The 18,332-nt window shown below is 39.6% G+C and overlaps 1 protein-coding gene across 1 annotated transcript in view; it reads left to right on the forward strand.

Moving 5' to 3' along the window:
- MYOM1 (myomesin 1) overlaps positions 1-18,332 on the forward strand; it is a 156,746-nt gene that overhangs the window by 132,451 nt on the left and 5,963 nt on the right. Inside the window, exons 29-35 of the mRNA XM_042780221.1 lie at positions 2,512-2,625; positions 3,306-3,393; positions 4,563-4,601; positions 4,695-4,800; positions 13,335-13,498; positions 16,483-16,519; positions 16,766-16,788. Coding sequence (XP_042636155.1) covers positions 2,512-2,625; positions 3,306-3,393; positions 4,563-4,601; positions 4,695-4,800; positions 13,335-13,498; positions 16,483-16,519; positions 16,766-16,788 — 571 coding nt within the window. The remainder of the gene's footprint in view (positions 1-2,511; positions 2,626-3,305; positions 3,394-4,562; positions 4,602-4,694; positions 4,801-13,334; positions 13,499-16,482; positions 16,520-16,765; positions 16,789-18,332) is intronic.

The raw sequence follows: 18,332 nt of genomic DNA on the forward strand, positions 1-18,332 counted from the left end.
AGAAGCCTGGTTTGGTGTTTGGCATGCAGTTTTCATTACAAAAGCCAGAGCTCAAGTGCTCCAGTTTCTACTTCTTGCTGGTTGCTGTTGAGTCAGCCCCTGACTTACAGTCACCTCATGCACAATGCAGGACACAAATGGAAGAAAATGCTGCCCTGTCCAGTGCCAATCCCATGGCGAGCTGTGGGCCGGACCATTGTGATCTATAAAGTTTTCACTGGCTGATTTTTGGAAGTAGATCATCAGACCTTTCTTCCTAGTCCATCACAGTTTGGAAGCTTCGCTGAAACCCATTCAGCATCACAGCAACACTCAAGCCTCTATTGACAGATGGGTGGTGCCATGAGGTGCATTGGCTGAAATTCAAACTTGGGTCTCTCATGTGTAAAGCAAGAACTCTACTACTGAACCACCACTGCCTTCCCAGTCTCAACTAGATATTGTAAGTTCAAAGAAACAGCAGTCTATCAGAAATATATAAGAAAAATCAATTCTAGGTTTCAGGTTTCAGGAAACCATAGAAAATGGCAGTATGTTCTTAAGGCCCAATACAATATTAAAAGCCTGCTCAATCTTTCTCACAGCCTAACCACGGTTCTTCAAAAATCTTTCTTAGGCAGAAAAGAAATCTTTCTTGGGCACACTGATGTCAAGTCAGATCTGACTTATAGCAACATCTCCTTGGGTTTCAAAGGTAGTATCACTACAGTAGTAGACTGCCCAACCTTCCTTCCAAGGAGTAGCTGGTGGGTTTGAACCACCAGCCTTCTGGTTAGCAGTCAAGTGCCTTAGGCACTATACCACCAGAGCTCCCACTCAATGGCATCTGCTCTGTAAAGACTTCCCCTTCTCAATTTAAGTAGAATGAACACTCCTCTCTCCCTCTAGAGCTCTTTATTATTATGACAATTTATGTGTCACATTATGGGTGAATTTGTGCCACTAAACATTCAGATTCCCAATATTGCCATGGCCCTACTTAGCACTAATCTCAAAGGAATGAAAGACAGGAACCCCAGTTGTAGAAAATTCCTCCCACCCGGAATCTTCGCAGCAGTCAGTGAAGGAGTCCACGTAAGTGACAAGTCATGTGCAAGGAAACAAGATCACCATTGGGCAGGTACAGGAAGCTCTGTGGCTTAAAAAATCTGACACCCCAAGGATTCAACACCTCTTGTAACAACTCACTAGGCAGAGTTTCCAGAGCCAGGGGAAGAGAATTGCCCAAACCGTAAGAGTCAGTGAGCTCAGGGAAGCCCCAGGCTGTGAGGTCCACAACTAGTCTTTCCCAGTCCAGATGAAGCTTTCCAATCAGGGTCTTTTTTATCATGAGCCAACATTGCCTAGTAATACAGTAACTTTCTACAGTTCAGGAGCCAATTTACAGGGTTACAAAAAATGCTTACATGTATGGTTTCACTGCACAATTACCAGTGTTAGTTCTTCTTATGTTAATTTATGAGTTGAAAAATGTTAACACTTTAAAACTTGCATATCCTTGTTGATAATGACATTAAACATTTCTTCCTCTCATTTGTTGTATTTCCTTTTTGGGGAATTGGAATATACAGTTGCCCAAGTATTCAGTGGGGTCTTTGAGAGTGCTGGGATTTTTTTTTTTTCTTAATGAGGCCTTTACTTTTTCATATAACTTTAGTTATACAAGAAATACATGAATCTATTCTCCTTTGTAAAAAAAAAAAAAAAAAAAATTCCAGCATTTCAGATAAAGCTCAAGACCCCTCAACCATATAAAGTATTTTAATCCATTCAGAATTTATGCTATGATATGATGTGCAGAGGAGCTCTGGTGACGTAGTGCCTAAGACATTTGACTGCTAACCAGAAGGCTGGCGGTTCAAACCCACCAGCCACTCCTTGGAAGGAAGATGGGGTAATCTACTTCCATAGTGATACTGCCTCAGAAACCCAGGGAGGAGTCACTATGAGTCGGATCCAACTCGACAGCAGTGAGTTTGTTTGTTTTTTGTTTTGTTTTTTGATGTGCATATATAGGATTGGAATGAACTTCTCAAAATTGCTAAGAATTAGTTTATGGAACCATATTTCTTCTTCACATTCATTTGTAATGATTCCTTTATCTTTTATTAAATTCTTACATATAGATTGAGGCTTACTTATTCTGTCTTTTGATAAAGCCATTTGTTTTTATGACTCAGACTATATCTTGATCTGATGGGGTTTATCCTCCTTTTATTTTCAGATATTTATTTTTATCTGAGTGTTCATGTCAGTATATAGTACATATTCTTGCTTTTCCAATCTACTGCTGAAAATAGAGATGCTATTGACTTAGGTTTATTCAGTTATATCCACTTTGTCCTAAACTCTTCACTCAATAAAAATAGCTTTCAGCTAATTCCTTCAGAAAGCTCTATCTTCTACTCCAAGGTCAGTGCTTCTTCTGTAGTTTGCTGCACCAAGAACCATTCTGTTCTATGACAATAACATTTGCTTATTCAAGAAAGATAATTATGTTTTTTCTTGTAGGTGGCAAATATTAAGAAGGAAACGCTTATTGTGTGGTACAAAGATGAGAGAGAGATATCAGTGGATGAAAAACATGATTTTAAGGATGGTATATGCACCCTGCTTATAACAGAGGTAGGTGATAACAATGTGAAATGTAAAAGAGTTCTATACCCTGTTCTTCCAGAAAGCACAGACTAGATTCCATGTTTCTTTCTGTTCCTGAGATCCCAGCCCTTAACATCACCCTGCCACCACCAAAAAGAAAGAAAGAAAAAGCTACAGAGACATAAGAGCTTTTCTCACCTTGCCCAGATGTGTAGATTTCTCAGACATCCAACTCATATTGGCTGGACCCACAATTTCTGCTTTTCTTATATATGGGTGAGGGGCAGGGCAAAGTGGATCCTTCTTTGTTTGCACTTAAATCTCATGATAACTTGTTCCCTAATGATACAGAGACCGTCAGATATAATATTCATTTAAGTGCAGATTTTTATCCATTTTCTCTCTAAAAGAGCACAGCTTTCAAATATATGTGAACTTTTGTTTTTAATAAATAAAGACAGAGTGAAAGTTAAAGATGTTGAGCCTCAGATTGATCATAGCCTCAGAAGGTGTTTAAAAAATAAAATAAAAAAATCAACAGTGCTAGCCTGTCCATCTTGACCCAGTGCCAGCATCCCCTGTATGACTAGATACTCATTAAACATGTATTTTGATGGCAACTCCATAAATCACAGAGCCGTAGCATACAAATACCATACCCTGAGGCCATGATAAATTGCAATGTGGTATATCTATTCTCCACACAGTTTTCCAGGAAAGATGCTGGGATTTATGAAGTGATCCTGAAAGATGACCGAGGGAAAGATAAGAGCAGATTGAAGCTTGTGGATGAAGGTCAGTCCGCCAACTGCTGAGGTCCTTTTGTTTGTTCTATGCACACGTTAGGGGAGTTAGGTTTGTGGCTGGGCTGATGATGGATGTCGTGCTGATTTTTGGCCTGGAAATTTTGTGTTAATTGAAATTTCAGCAGAGTGAACTACTGCTTTATTCAAAATGTTTCTTTCTTTCTTTTTTTTTGTTCTTCCTAGAAACAAAAACTAAACTCAGAGAATTTATAGGCCATAGTCCAATAGGTGTCTGTTTTCAATTTAAATCATCATTTTTGTTTCAACTAGATAAAAATGTTCCAGGATTAAAAACATCTGTGAAAAGCATGTAGGAAAATAGTTCACTCTTAAAAGGTGGGAAGAAAGATTTAGATATGAAATTTGAAGCCTCACAGCTATTAGCAGAGCAAGAAAGCAATTTTCATTTCTCAGAGACTACTAACGACAAACATATACTAAAAACCAAACTCACTGCTGTAGAGTCGGATTCAACTCAGAGTGACCCCTCCTTGGGTTTCTGAGGCAGTATCATTACGGAAGTAGATTGCCCAACCTTCTTTCCAAGGAGTGGCCGGTGGGTTTGAACTCTGGTTAGCAGTCAAGTGCCTCAGTCACTACACCACCAGAGCTCCTTCCAGAGCATATAATGGTAATGAAAACCTACATGTGGCCCCCAAACTTCCAATTTTGTTCCTGGACGAAATTGTTTAACAATGTTTGATTTTGCCTTCCTACTCTTGGAGGCTTATTGGTAACACATTGTTAGAGGGAGGAAGACCAGGGAACTTAATGGCTAATTCATTATGAATTGATGACATAGATAAGAAACCTTCCTCTATGTAAACCTAGGCTTCCTGGGATTTAGGAAGAAAGAGAATCCTAAAGCCAATAACTTTCCTAGAAATCCCACTGTGGCTCTTTCCCTAGAATGTAAATACAATAATAGTTACAAAGAATCAGGGAAAAAGTAAATAAACAGGGATCTTTAAAAATTTGATTTAAAAACTTGAGTTGTTCCTTCAAATAGTACCTGTTATCAATTGGTCAACAAATTCACCTTGTGATCAATACTCAGCAGACAGGGAATTTTTGAAAGCACAATACTAACAATTTGAGATTTGACCTTACAGTGAACATTTTTATGCTAAATCTTTGTCTGTGAATCTCTGTCCACAGCCTTTAAAGAACTGATGACTGAAGTATGTAAGACAATCGGTAAGTCAGAATGTTCTCGTCACAACAGTGCTTCACTTTTCTCTTGCTGGGATAAACTTAAAGATGCACTGATGCACTGTGGTCCCTTTACAGCGTTGTCTGCTACAGACTTGAAGATCCAGAGCACTGCCGAGGGTATCCGGCTCTACTCCTTCGTTACCTACTACCTGGAGGATTTGAAAGTCAACTGGTCTCACAAGTACGTAAATGGGAATTTACTTGCAGTGTAGAAATTCTGAGGAGCTCTGTGGTGCAGTGCCTAAGGCATTTGACTGCTAATCAGAAGGCTGGCAGTTCAAACCCACCAGCCACTCCTCAGAAGGAAGGTTTGGCTATCTACTTCTGTAGTGATAGCACCTTGGGAACCCAAGGAGGGGTCGCTATGAGTCGGATATGACTCGACAGCAGTGTGTTTGGTTTTTTTGTTTTATAGAAATTTCTTTCTCCACAGGAGAAAAGAAATGGGGGAGAGGGGCTCTCTATTCTTCTCAGATATGACATCTCTGTCACTCATGGTTTCTCAGCACCTCAGGTTGAAGGGCACAAGACGTGATAATGTTAGCACTTTCCCTTAACACGCACAGTGTGAGGCCAAGGATGGCCATAGTACATCTTTCTTAAAAAGCTGATAAGTGTCATAATTTGCAGCCATCTTTATCCTCTAACCTCCACCTCCAGACAGGGTCATGCTTGGGCCATTCCTGCTTTGCTGGGCATCCAGAGCCAGATCACTATCTTTCTCTTATTATGTACAGCTAACACATGCTAGGGTCTGGAACAAGACTGAAGTACTGTGTACCAGGAGGCACCAAATTTCCCTTCATATGAATTAATCCAGAGGCGGGCTCAAGTTATTTGTACATTAATAAGCTCTGTTGGGCATTATGATGTTTCCTATATACTCACAAAAGACTTTGGACGCTCCAGATGACTTTGGAGATATGTTTTTGGACTGTTTCAATGATCAACCATTTTAGGAGGTAGCATATGATCAAGAACTGATGTTATTAGAGGAAGAAATCCAAGCTGCACTGAAGGAATTGGCAAAAAACAAGGCTCCAGGAACTGATGAAATACCTGCTGAGATGTTTGCACAAACAGATGCAATGCTGGGAGTGCTCACTAGCCTGTGACAAGAAATCTGGAAGACAGCTACCTGGCCAACCAACTTATATTTGTACCCATTCCAGAGAAAGGTGATTCATCAGAAAGTGGCAATTATCTAGCAATATCATACACGAGTAAAATATTACTGAAGATAATTTAAAAATGGTTGTAGTAGTACATCAACAAGGAATTAACAGAAATTCCAGCCAGATTCAGAAGAGGACTTGGGACCAGGGATATCACTGCTAATGTGAGATGGTCTTGACTAAAAGCAGAAAATATCAGAAAGATGTTTACATGTGTTTTATTGACTATGCAAAGGCATTCAACTGTGTGGATCATAACAAATTATGGATTACATTGCAAAAAATGGGAATTCCAGACCACTTACCTGTACTCATGAGGAACCTGTACATAGACCAAGAGGCAGTCAGTTGAACAGATACTGAGTAGTTTAAAATCAGGAAAAGTGTGTGTCAGGATTGTATCTTTTCACCATACTTATTCAATCTGTATGCTGAGCAAATATTCTGAGAAGCTGGAGTATGTGAAGAATATGGCATCAGGATTGGAGGAAGATTCATTAACAACCTGTGATAATGTAGATTACACAACCTTTGCTGAAAGCAAAGAGGACTTGAAGTACTTACTGATGAAGACCAAAGACTACAGCCTTCAGTATGGATTGCATATCAAACGTAAAGAAAACAAAAATCCTCACAACCAATAAGCAACATCATGATAAACAGAGTAAAGAGTGAAGTGGTCAAGGATTTCATTTTCTTGGATCCTAATCAACATCCATAGGAGCAGCAGAAAATGAAATCAAATGACGTAATACATCAGGCCTATCTACTGCAAAAGATCTCTTTAAAGTGTTAAAAAGCAAAGATGTCACCTTGAGGACTAAAATGTGCCTGACCCAAGCCATGATGTTTTCAGTCACCTCACATGCATATGAAAGCTGGACAATGAACTGGAAGACAGAAGATGAATTAATGTCTTTGAATTATGGTGTTGGCGAAGAATGTTCAATATACCATAGACTGTCAGTAGGATGATCGTATCTGTCTTGGAAGAAGTACACCCTAAATGCTTCTTGGAAGGGAGGGTGAGGGACTATGTCCCATGCAGTTTGGGCATGTTATCAGGAGGGACCAGTCCCTGGAGAAGCACATCAAGCTTGGTAAAGTAGAGGGTCAGTGAAAAAGAGGAAGACCCTCAATGAGCTGAACTGCACAGTGGCTACAACAATGGTCTAAACATAGAAATAATGGTGAGGATGGCACAGGACTGGGCAGTGTTTTGTTCTGTTGTACATGGGGTCACTATGAGTCTGAAGAGACTCAATGGTGTGTAACAACAACAACAACAATTTGGACTGGATTGGGCCTAAAGAGCTGCTGTAATCCCAAAACTACTTTTGTGGAGTCATGGAGGAATTCTATTCTAGTTCACTTCTGAGATTCCAAGAGTCTAAATAGGTCTCCAAGTCAAACCTGTCCTCTCATTTCAACTCTTGACAACGTCCTTAACTTCTGTGTTTCCTTGCAATTTTCTGAGCTGAAAGATAACAGAAGCCAAGCATACATGGTGGCATAGCCTTATCAGTCCAATCTTAGGATACAGTGAACACTCATTCCAAACTGCAAATTATTCTTCAAAGACCCACTGGGAAGTAGATCATTACAGCAGCACCAGCAGTATGCAGATTATAATGTATATTGCAGCTAGCATTTAGTGACATTTAAAATATGCCAGGCACTTCTGTAAACCCTTCAGATGTATGAAGTTATTTTTATTCACAACAACTCTATGACATAGGTACAACCTCACTTTAGTGATGAGTAAGTTGGGTCCAAGACTGAACCAGGCTGCCTGATACAAAAGCCCAGACTCGTTTGGCCCTGTTGTTGTTGTTGTTGTTATGTGCCGTCGAGTCGGCCCCGACTCATAGCGACCCCTCCTTGGGTTTCCGAGGCAGTATCACTACGGAAGTAGGATTGCCCAACCTTCCTTCCGAGGAGTGGCTGGTGGGTTTGAACCGCCAGCCTTCTGGTTAGCAGGCAAGTGTCTTAGCCACTATGCTACCAGAGCTCCCTCGTTTGGCCCTAGCATTTGTTTAAGTTGCCCTAAAAATCTAGATTGAACTAGGCCTGGGTCCCACAAACAATATTTTGTGTTTTCTTTAAAATTATTTTATTGTTATGTAGAACTGTGTTTATTATTATTATTCATTTCTTGAGTTTTGAAAATGAAGTCAAATCCCAGTGTAGAATGCTTAGGGTTTCTTTCCTTTGTTCTATTTCTTTCAGACTAATTTTAGGAAAGTAATTATAAGTTAAAATAGACCCAAATCTAGGAAATTTCCCTTGTGACATGTAGGACATTCTAATATATCAGTCTGGAGAATGAGAGGGATAAATTAGTTGGACCAGCAATCAAAAACTTTATATCCTCTCTAAAAGAATCATTCCACCATTCATCTGTCATTTTGTCATACTGTGGTGGCTTGCATGTTTCTGTGATGCTAGAAGCTATGCCATCAGTATTTCAAATACCAGCAGGGTCACCCATGGTAGATAAGTTTCAGCAGAGCTTCCAGAGTAAGACAGACTAGGAAGGAGGACTTAGTGATCTACTTCTGTAACCTTTGGCCTATGAAAACCTTATGAACAGCAGCAGGACATTGTCTGATACAGTGCAAGATGATGAGCTGTTCAGGTTGGAAGGCACTCAAAATACCACTGGAGAAGAGCTGCTTCCTCAAAGTAGAGTTAAACTTAATGACATGGGTGAAATAAAGCTCTCGAGACCTTCATTTGCTGATGTAGTGCAAATCAAAATGAGAAGAAACAGCTGCAAACATCCATTAATAATCAGAATGTGGAGTATACCAAATACAAATATAGAAAATTTGGAAGTCATTGAAAATGAAATGGAACATATAAAGATTAATACCTTGGCTTACCGAGCTGAAATGAACTTGTATTGGCCATTTGGAATTGAACAAACATATGTCAAATGAAACAAATTGAAGAGGAAATGCTTTGCGTTCATCATCAAAAAGAACATTTCAAGATCTACCCTGAAGTACAATGCTGTCAGTGATAGGATAATATACATGCGCCTACAAGGAAGACCAGGAGCTCTGGTAGCATACTGCCTAAGGCATTTGACTGCTAACCAGAAGGCTGGCGGTTCAAACCCACCAGCCACTCCTCAGAAGGAAAATGGGACAATCTACTTCCGTAGTGATACTGCCTCAGAAACCCAAGGAGGGGTTGCTATGAGTCAGGTCCAACTTGACGCACATAACAACAACACAAGGAAGACCAGTTAATGTGATTGTTATTCAAACTTCCTCACCAATTGTTTATGCCAAAGAGAAGAAATTAAAGATTTTTACTTCTGCACTCTGAAACTGATTGAACATGCAATCAAGGTGTATTGAGAATTACTGGTGATTGCACTGTGAAAACTGGAAATAAAGAACAAGGATTGGGAGCTGGAAAATATGGCCTTGGTGATACAAATGATGCTGGAGATTGCATGATAAAATTTTGCAAGACTAATGACTTATTCATTGCAAATACCTTTTACCTTTCTCAATAAGATAAATGAGGACTATACATGTGGACCTCTCCAGATGGAATAAAAAAAAAAAAAATTCACTGTCGCCAAGTCATTTGACTCATAGCAACCCCTCCTCGGGTTTCCAAAGCGGTATCTCCACGGAAGTAGATTGCCCAATCTTCCTTCAGAGGAGTGGCTGGTGGGTTTGAACTGCCAATCTTCTGGTTAGCAGTCAAATGCCTTAGGCATTATGACACCAGATGGAATATATGGAAATCAAATCATCTACATCTGTGGAAAGAGACAATGGAAAAGCTCAATATCATCAGTCACAACAAGGCCAGGGGCCAACTGTGGAACAGACCATCAATTGCTCATATGCAAGTTTAAGTTGAAGCTGAAGAAAACTAAAACAAGTCCACAAGAGCCAAAGTATGACCTTGACTATATCCCACCTGAATTTAGAGACCATTTCAAGAACAGATTTGACCCAATGAACTCTAATGACTAAAGAGCAGTTGAGTTGTGGGATAATATCAAGCACATCACACATGAAGAAAGCAAAAGGTTATTAAAAAGACAGGAGAGAAAGAAAAGACCAAAATGCATGTCAGAAGAGACTCTGGAACTAGTTCTTGAATGTAGAATAGTGAAAGTGAATGGAAGAAATGGTAAAGTAAAAGACCTGAACAGAAGATTTCAAAGGGCAACTCGGGAAGACAAAGTAAAGTATTGTAATGAAACAAGCAAAGACCTGGAGTTAGAAAACCAAAAGGGAAGAACATGGTTGGCATTTCTCAAGGTGAAAGAACTGAACTAAAAATCCAAGCCTCAAGTTACAATATTGAAAAAGTTTATAGGCAAAACATTGAAGAACACAATAAGCATCAAAAAAAAAAAAAAAAAAGGAAGGAATACACAGTCACTATACCAAAAAGAATTGGTTAGGAGGTAGCATATAATCAAGAATCAATGGTAACTGAAGGAAGAAGTCCAAGCTGCACTGAAGGAATTGATGAAAAACAAGGCTCCAGGAATTGAGGTATTTCAACATATGGATGCAATACTAGAAGCACTCACTCATTTATACTAAGAAATTTGGAAGACAGCTACCTGGCCAACCAATAGGAAGAGATCCATATTTGTGCCCATTCCAAAGAAAGGTGATACAACACAATGTATAAATTATTTAACACTATCAGCAATATCACACTTAAGTAAAATTTTGCTGAAGATAATTCAAAAACAGTTGCAGTAGTATATTGAAAGCGAACTGCCAGAATATTAAGCCAGATTTAGAAGAGAGTGTGGAATGAGGGATATCATTGCTGATGGCAGATGGATATCTTGGCTGAGAGCAGAGACTGCCAGAAAGATGTTCACCTGTGTTTTATCGACTACTCAAAGGCTTTCAATATTGTAGATCATAACAAATAATGAATAACATTGTGAAGAATGGGAATTCCAGAACGCTTAATTGTGCTCATGTGAAACAGACCAAGGGGCAGTCTTTTGAACAGAACAAGGGATACTGCATTTTAAAATCAGGAAAGGTCTGTGTCAGGGTTGTGTCTTTTTAACATACTTATTCACTCTGTATCCTAAGCAAATAATTCGAGAAATTGGGCTATATGAATGATGTGGCATCAAGATTTGAGGAAGACACGTTAACAACCTGCAGTATGCAGATGATACAATCTTGCTTGCTGAAAGCAAAGGCAATTTGAAGCACTTAAAAAGACTATTCCCTTCATTGTGGATTACACATCAACATAAAGAAAACAAAATTCTTCACAACTGGACCAACACATAACATCATGATAAATGGGGAATATGTTGAAATTATCAAGTACATCATTTTACTCAGACACATAATCTATGCTCATGGAAGCAATAGTCAAGAAATCGAATGACATACTGCATTGAGCAAATCTTCTGCAAAAGACCTCTTTTAAAAAGTAAAGATGTCACCTTGAGGACTAAGATTTGCCTGACTCAAGTCATAGCATTTTTAGCTGGGCAATGAATAAGGAAGACTGAAGAAGAATTGATGCATTTGAGTTATGGTATTGGCAAACAATATTAAAAATGCCATGGACTGCCAGAAGAAATGAACAAGTCTGTCTTGGAAGAAGTACAGACAGAATGCTCAAGAAGGAGAATGGCTAAACTTCGTCTCACATGCTTTGGACACGACCAGTCCCTGGAGAAGGACATCATGCTTGATAAAGTAGAGGGTAAGCGAAAAAGAAGAAGGCCCTCAGGGAGAAGGATTGATACAGTGGCTACAACAACAGGCTTAAATATAGCAACGAGCGTGACAATGTCGCCAGGACCTGCAAGTATCTTGTTCTTTTGTACATATGGTCATTATGAGTAGGAACCAACTCAACAACATGTCACAAAACAACAACAATAAAGAATTATTTATTCAAAAAACACAGAACATTGAAAATATACTCTGATGAAATGGATATTATAAATGTCCTCAGTTACTTGGTTCAATCAGCTAAAGGAGTTATTGTGTGTTTATGTGTCTGTGGAAAATTCAGGAATTAATGGATTGTCTTCACTTTCTTTATGTAGGTGTGTGGTGTAATGGGGAAAACCTGGAAATGAGTTTCAGCCTTGACTTTGCTCCTAGATTCTATGTGATCTTAGGCTAGTCACTTAATTTTCTGAACCTTAGTTTTCTCTCATATATAATAAGAATGGTAATACCTGCTCTATCCAAAAAGATTAACAAATCCAATGAGATAGTGAAAATGAAGGTGTTTTGTAAACCATAAAGTACTTTACAAATGGAAGCCATGTTAGCCAGAGGGAAATAATTTAAATGAATTTATTATAGCAAATCAGAGAGTTATCTGTCCTTCTCTCTAACGCTACAAGACATACATAGTCCAAAGTCTACAGGGTACAGATGGGTTCCTTTACTCTACTTTTTATGGCATTTTAATTTTAATATCTTTTAAAGACTGAAATCATAATAAAATGTTAAAGACATATTTGAAAGTAAAATGTTACTTGCTTTTTGGCGGAGAATTTTGTTTTCCTATTTTTTAATGTTCATTTTGGGTATTCCAATTAGAAACATAATACATGCTTGTTTTAAAAATATGTTTATAATAACATATTACAAAAAAGAAAGAATTTATAATATAATCTTATCCATAGTTTTATGAGCTTTGTTACAAACATTTTGGAGTACTTCCTTCCAGACTTTTCTCTATGCATGACTGTGACTATGTAATAGTGTAGCTAGTGTAGTTTTATATAGTGCTTTTTTCTTCACAGTTTTACAAAGGTTTTTTGATATCACTCAGAGTTTATCCATTTACTTTTTTCTTATTTCATTTAGAACAGCAGCATCTCTGGACTGTGAGATCACAAAACAGAGTTATACTTTCTATTGATTCTCCTGCAGAAAATATAATGCATGGGTCTTCTCATGAAATATTGAAAAATACATTCAGGGACACAGGATGTGCCTCATTCATTCTGGCAGCAACTCTGCTTTTCACTTATTTTTGGCTCTTTACCTTGTTCATATTTACATGTGTTTTAAATAGCCTGTAATCAAGCATGTGCATGTAAATAGATGTCAGGCACAGATGGAGGCACAGGCCTCCTTAATTGTGTTTTGACCAGCTTATTAAAGCTGATATATAACCATAGATCATCTGTGTTCAATAAAGTATTGTTTGGCCTTTTGGTTTTAAAGATTCCCTCAGTGCTATAAATAAACTCAAGCAAAAAACAAGATAATTAATACTGCAGAGAAGTGTTGGCTTGCCCTCTGCTCTGGTCTCTAGACTGCTATAGGGAATTAAATGTTATGTTTAATATCATACTATCAGTGCTCCAGGCCTTGACTCCTGAGCTTTGAAATCCAGGTTCAATTTCTCTGAAGCAGAGGAATAACATATGTGGATTCCATATTATTTGAAAGTCTGTAAAACTTTATGGCAAGACCTTCAAGAACAGACAAAATGAAGATCAGCTTCAGATGAAAGCAAACACTAATGATGTCTTCTTTGATTTTAACAGTGGAACTGCTATTATGTACTCAGATAGAGTTAAGAGTGGGGTCACTGGAGAACAGATCTGGTTACAAATCAATGAGCCGACTCCCAATGACAAAGGGAAATATGTAATGGAGCTCTTTGATGGCAAAACTGGACACCAGAAGACAATAGATCTTTCTGGACAAGGTAAGTGATATTCTGCAGATTAGAACTTACTATAAAGTAAGTCTGAAAAATAATGAAGGGTGAAAAGAGAGCAATAATGATGATTGAAAGGTCACTGGTGACTTTGATGGTGCGGTGTTATGTCCACAGTGGTGATAGAAGTCTGAATGCAGTGATTAGAGAAACAGTGGAAAGTAAGGTAGGGACAGTAGGCATGCACCGCTCTTCCACAAAGGGGATTCCAAACAAGGGCAGACAGATTTATATTCACTAGAAAGAGTATTATTTCTAGTGTACAGACACTGAAGAGGAGTATTTCTATGGTGAATGAAATTTGAACATCTTTATAGAGTCCAAGAAGTCCATTGAGTTGGAAGGACCATGGATGTGAATGAAGGGAAATAATTTGGGTATCAAAGTTCTGAAGAGTGAAAGGTTTACGATCAAGAGCATAGGGGCGATGTTGACTTTGGAAAGGGGCAGGGATAGCTCTTCTTCAGAAACTGGAATATGGGGATCACTATAAGTTGATTCTGACTCATAGTGACCCCCATTTCGGTTTCTGAGACTGTAAATCTTTACAGAGTAGATCACCCTGTCTTCCTTCCATGGAGCAGCTGGTGAGTTTTAACTGCTGACCTTCCAGTTAGCAGTCAAGTGTCTTATCACTGTGCCACCAGAGCTCCTTTTACTAGAATATAGTATATGTGAAAAAACAAAGACAGTACAAAGGAGTACAGAAGAAAATGGGAGAAATTGGATCCTGAAGGCCTCAGACTTTTGGTTATCTGCTAAGAGAGTGAGGGGTTCTGGACAGAATCAGGAAACAGAAAAGAGAACAATGAGAGGTGCGTATAATAAGTTTCCATAGGAGAACGAAGACAGAAAGTGAAAACAGTATGCCACTTCTTTCCCCCTCTGTGCTCTTCACCTTATTATTTCCTAAAGACATAAAATAGTCTATAAAGAATACTGAAAGGATACTGAAGATACCCTGGTCTGCCGGAAGAATAAATAAATCTGTCCTGGAAGAAATGCAGCTGAATGCTCCTTAGAAGCCAGAATGGCCAGACTTCCTCTCACCTACTTTGGTCGTGTTGTCAGAAGGGACCATTCCCTGTAGAAGGGTATCATACTTGGTCAGTGAAGAAGGGGAAGACCCTCAACAAAATGGATTGACACAGTGCTACAGTGATGGGCTGAAGCGTAGCAAGGAGGGTGAGGATGGAGCAGTGCTGGGCAGTGTTTCGTTCTGCTGCACATAGGGTCACTATGAGTCAGAGCCGACTCAACGGCACCTAGCAACAACAGCATAGTAAGTTACTAAAGGAGGCAATGGACTTTCTCCCCCACGTCTTCAATATCTAGATATGCAGTAACTCTTAGTAGTTTTTTGATCATCAGAGAATATATTCCTAATTTAGAGAGCAGCCTTTCAACCCTGAATTCCGTTGTTTTGTGCTTAGTCTCTTGCTCTCACCCCCACCCACCCATTATGACTGGAAAGACTCACTGAAGGATCCGGACAGTAGGCAAGATTGTTTGCTCCACAGGGTACCGGCTCCTTAGGCCAATCACATTCGGACAATGACAAGGGCTTCTTCTGCAGTCCCTCTGACCAGTTGAAACATATTAGAAAAAGGGAGAGAATACATGGGTTGGTAAATTTTATTTTTACTATTTATTTTTACCCTCTGGCCCATCAAAGCTTATTTAACTCTCAAATCATCCTTAGGTAAAAGTCTGTGGTTGGCTTCGCAGTGTCTCTGCTGCGGTCAAAGGCAGGCAGGCTCGGCTGTGCACGTCCTTTTCTCGATGTGATGGGGTGGGGGAAGGAAGAGCACTGAGTTCCCGGCCTGATTTACACCGATTGGTTCATCCCTTCCCTCACAGATGAGAAAAAATGAGAACCAGAGACTTTAATTCTGACTTCATGTTTATGTTTCTCATCTCATCAAATGAGGGGGATGGACTCATCTTAACCACGTGTTTTGTATACTTAAACTGTTATGAGTCCTACACCACAGAGGAGCTTAAATATAGATGAGAGCTTTAAAATGAAGCTGCCATTTTGCCTGAAGTTTTCAGTCAAAGTAGCTTATTCCGTTGTTGTTGTTATGTCACATCGAGTCAGACCTGACTCCTTGGGAGGCAGTTTCACTATGGAAGTAGATTGCCCAACCTTCCTTCCCAGGAATGGCTGATGGGTTTGAACCGCCAGCCTTCTGGTTAGCAGTCAAGTGCGTTAGGCATTACGCCATCAGTTGTTGTTGTTGCTATGTGTGCCCAGTCGGACTGACTCGTAGCAACCCCTCCTTGGTTTTCCGAGGCAGTATCACTACGGAAGTAGATTGCCCCATCTTCCTTCCAAGGAGTGGCTGGTGGGTTTGAACCTCCAGCCTTCTGGTTAGCAGTCAAGTGACCTAGCCACTATGCTACCAGAGCTCCCCTATGCAAAAACAATTTTCTTTAGAACCATATAGCCCCCATTTCCAAAACTCACTTTTCTTTTATCTTATCTTTATCATGGCTTAAGAAGCATTGCTCCCGGCAGGCTATGGTCCACCCTGCAGTTACAGTGCTGATTGTGCCCTTTTGCCCAAATGCACAGGCCAGACAAGGTAGTTGGGGACATTTACCCATCTAGCTAGTGGGCTGTGACGCCTGGGATAACTTAATAAGAGAAAACACTTGTTTGCTGACCAGGATGCTTATTAGACAACCAACTGTTCTTTGAAACAGACTTTTTTCTATTTTATCTTTAGGAGAGCCAATTTCTGCTTTTCTGTGTGAAGGCTTGAAGGTCTCTTGATAACCTAAAAGCTTGTAAAATCTACCATATTGCATTACCTACCCAGAAATCATAAGTTCTTCTTGAGTATGTAAAGCAGGCTTTGTCTGGTCTAGCCCAATCACAATTAACTCAGACTGTGAATTATAAATCAGCCCCTGTGTGTCATCAACTTTGTGTGAGAAAACTCTAACTTGTCTTTTTTCTTTTAAAGCATATGATGAAGCCTTTGCTGAATTCGAGAGGTTAAAGTAAGTCCTTTTCTTAGCAAAAGTCACTTAAGTACACTAACTTCTCTGGAACATGGTGTGCTGCTCCCTGGTCTGAGAGTTAGAGAGGGCCTTTTATTCCAGCAAGTACACTCAAAACAATACTTCCCACTGTTAGAATTTGCAGCAGCAAGATGTTTCTGAGGCAATGAAATGCAGTCAAGGTTAACTACTTTGAATTAACACTACATTCTTCTTTGTGTGTTTGTTTGTTTCTGTCAACCACAGACAAGCTGCCATTGCAGAGAAAAGTAAGTAAATCAGTAAATCACGTTGCCATTTACCCAGTATAGCTTCAAAATGGAACTTTTCTTTTATATTAATACAACAGATGGAGAAAAGTGAAAGTTTTTTTTTTCTTTTCTTTTGCTTCTTTTTCAAAATAATAGGTGCTCTACATATGTTTTCATTTAGTCTCTTGAGTCAGAATGTCTATGAAAAGAGAGCCTCAGGTTACACTATAAGAATGTCACACACCTCTTGACTTGTGCTACCAACCAGACATCCTGAGAAATCTCTTGGCTGGAGATCATACAACAGGTTTTGAATCACTTGCAGGCACAATGTATCAGGAAAAAGAAAAAAAAAAATTATATAAATTAAAGAAAAAAAAATTGAGAAACATTATAAATTTGACATCAGGTAAATCATTGTAACTTCTCTCACAAAAAGTAATTCCAGATGTTGCTGAAAGCCCCTGGAAAAGAAAGGAAGCTCAGTAAGGCTGTTATTACTTGCATTTAACTAGACACCGTCTCAGTCAAAGACTACTTTCTGTCAAGTCCGAGTACCCAGAAGTGTGCTTACCCGTCCACAGACTTTCATCTATTAACCGTTAGCTTCACAAACAGGACGTTTAGAAGACCTCAACCAATATTGCCAGACCTGAGTTTCATAATTCAGTTTCTCTCCCATTGTGGGAGCCAGAATTTGAAAATTGTTGAGGATTAAAGCTGTAACGTTAACCCTGAGTTGAGATCAAAGGGAACTTGGAGGAATAAGAATAAAGCCATCCTTCCACTTTCTAGTGGCTCTAAGTCATTCAGGAATGGGATTTTAACCCCTCCTGTCTCCTCTGTCCTCTTGTGGCTCCTCCCATGGGTTTGTGATGCCAGTGCCAAGGGTGAAAGTATGACCAGGAGTGGATCAGAGCAAGAGGGAAGTGTTGATCTCTTTTCGGTCTCCAGTACATCCCTCCTGCTCTTGTCAGCACCGAGCAAGCCAAGTCCACAAGCATTTGAGGACCTTGCCAATTCTTGAATTCTCTTGGGGGCACAGAAACTCCCTCCAGCTCATGACCCATTTCCTACTCAATGGATCATAGCAGCACAGAGTCTGAGGAGACCTTAGAGATCTTCTTGCTCAGTGTTTTCAGACTTTCTGAGCCTTGGCACACTTAATTCATCGTTGGCCTTTTCAGTCTTGCAGGCTCTGAGTGTCCTTGGGGTTGCTGGAAAGCAGAATGTGTTCTTAAGCCCCAGAAATCTGTGAGAGCGCTGTCTCTTTAAATATCCAAAATAGTCCAAGTTGCTTTTTAAACCTTCAAAATGGCGGCGTCCTCCGGACCGGCAAAAGTCCACAGCTCAACACACCTTTCACTTCACTTTCTCTGTTTGTTCCCCAGCCACTGTGCACAGTCCATGCAGTCCCTGGCTAGCAGCGTGATTTTTAGGTTAATTCTTAAGTCCTACAACCACAGGAATCTGCTAGAGCACTGTCTCTTTAAATATCCAAAATAGTCAAGCCACTTTTTAAACCTTCAAAATGGCGGCACCCTCCGGACCGGCAAAAGTCC

The sequence above is a fragment of the Orycteropus afer genome, unplaced genomic scaffold (assembly GCF_000298275.1).
Source record: "Orycteropus afer afer isolate SDZICR_OR568_19922 unplaced genomic scaffold, OryAfe1.0 scaffold00028, whole genome shotgun sequence".
In the NCBI taxonomy this organism is placed as follows: domain Eukaryota; kingdom Metazoa; phylum Chordata; class Mammalia; order Tubulidentata; family Orycteropodidae; genus Orycteropus; species Orycteropus afer.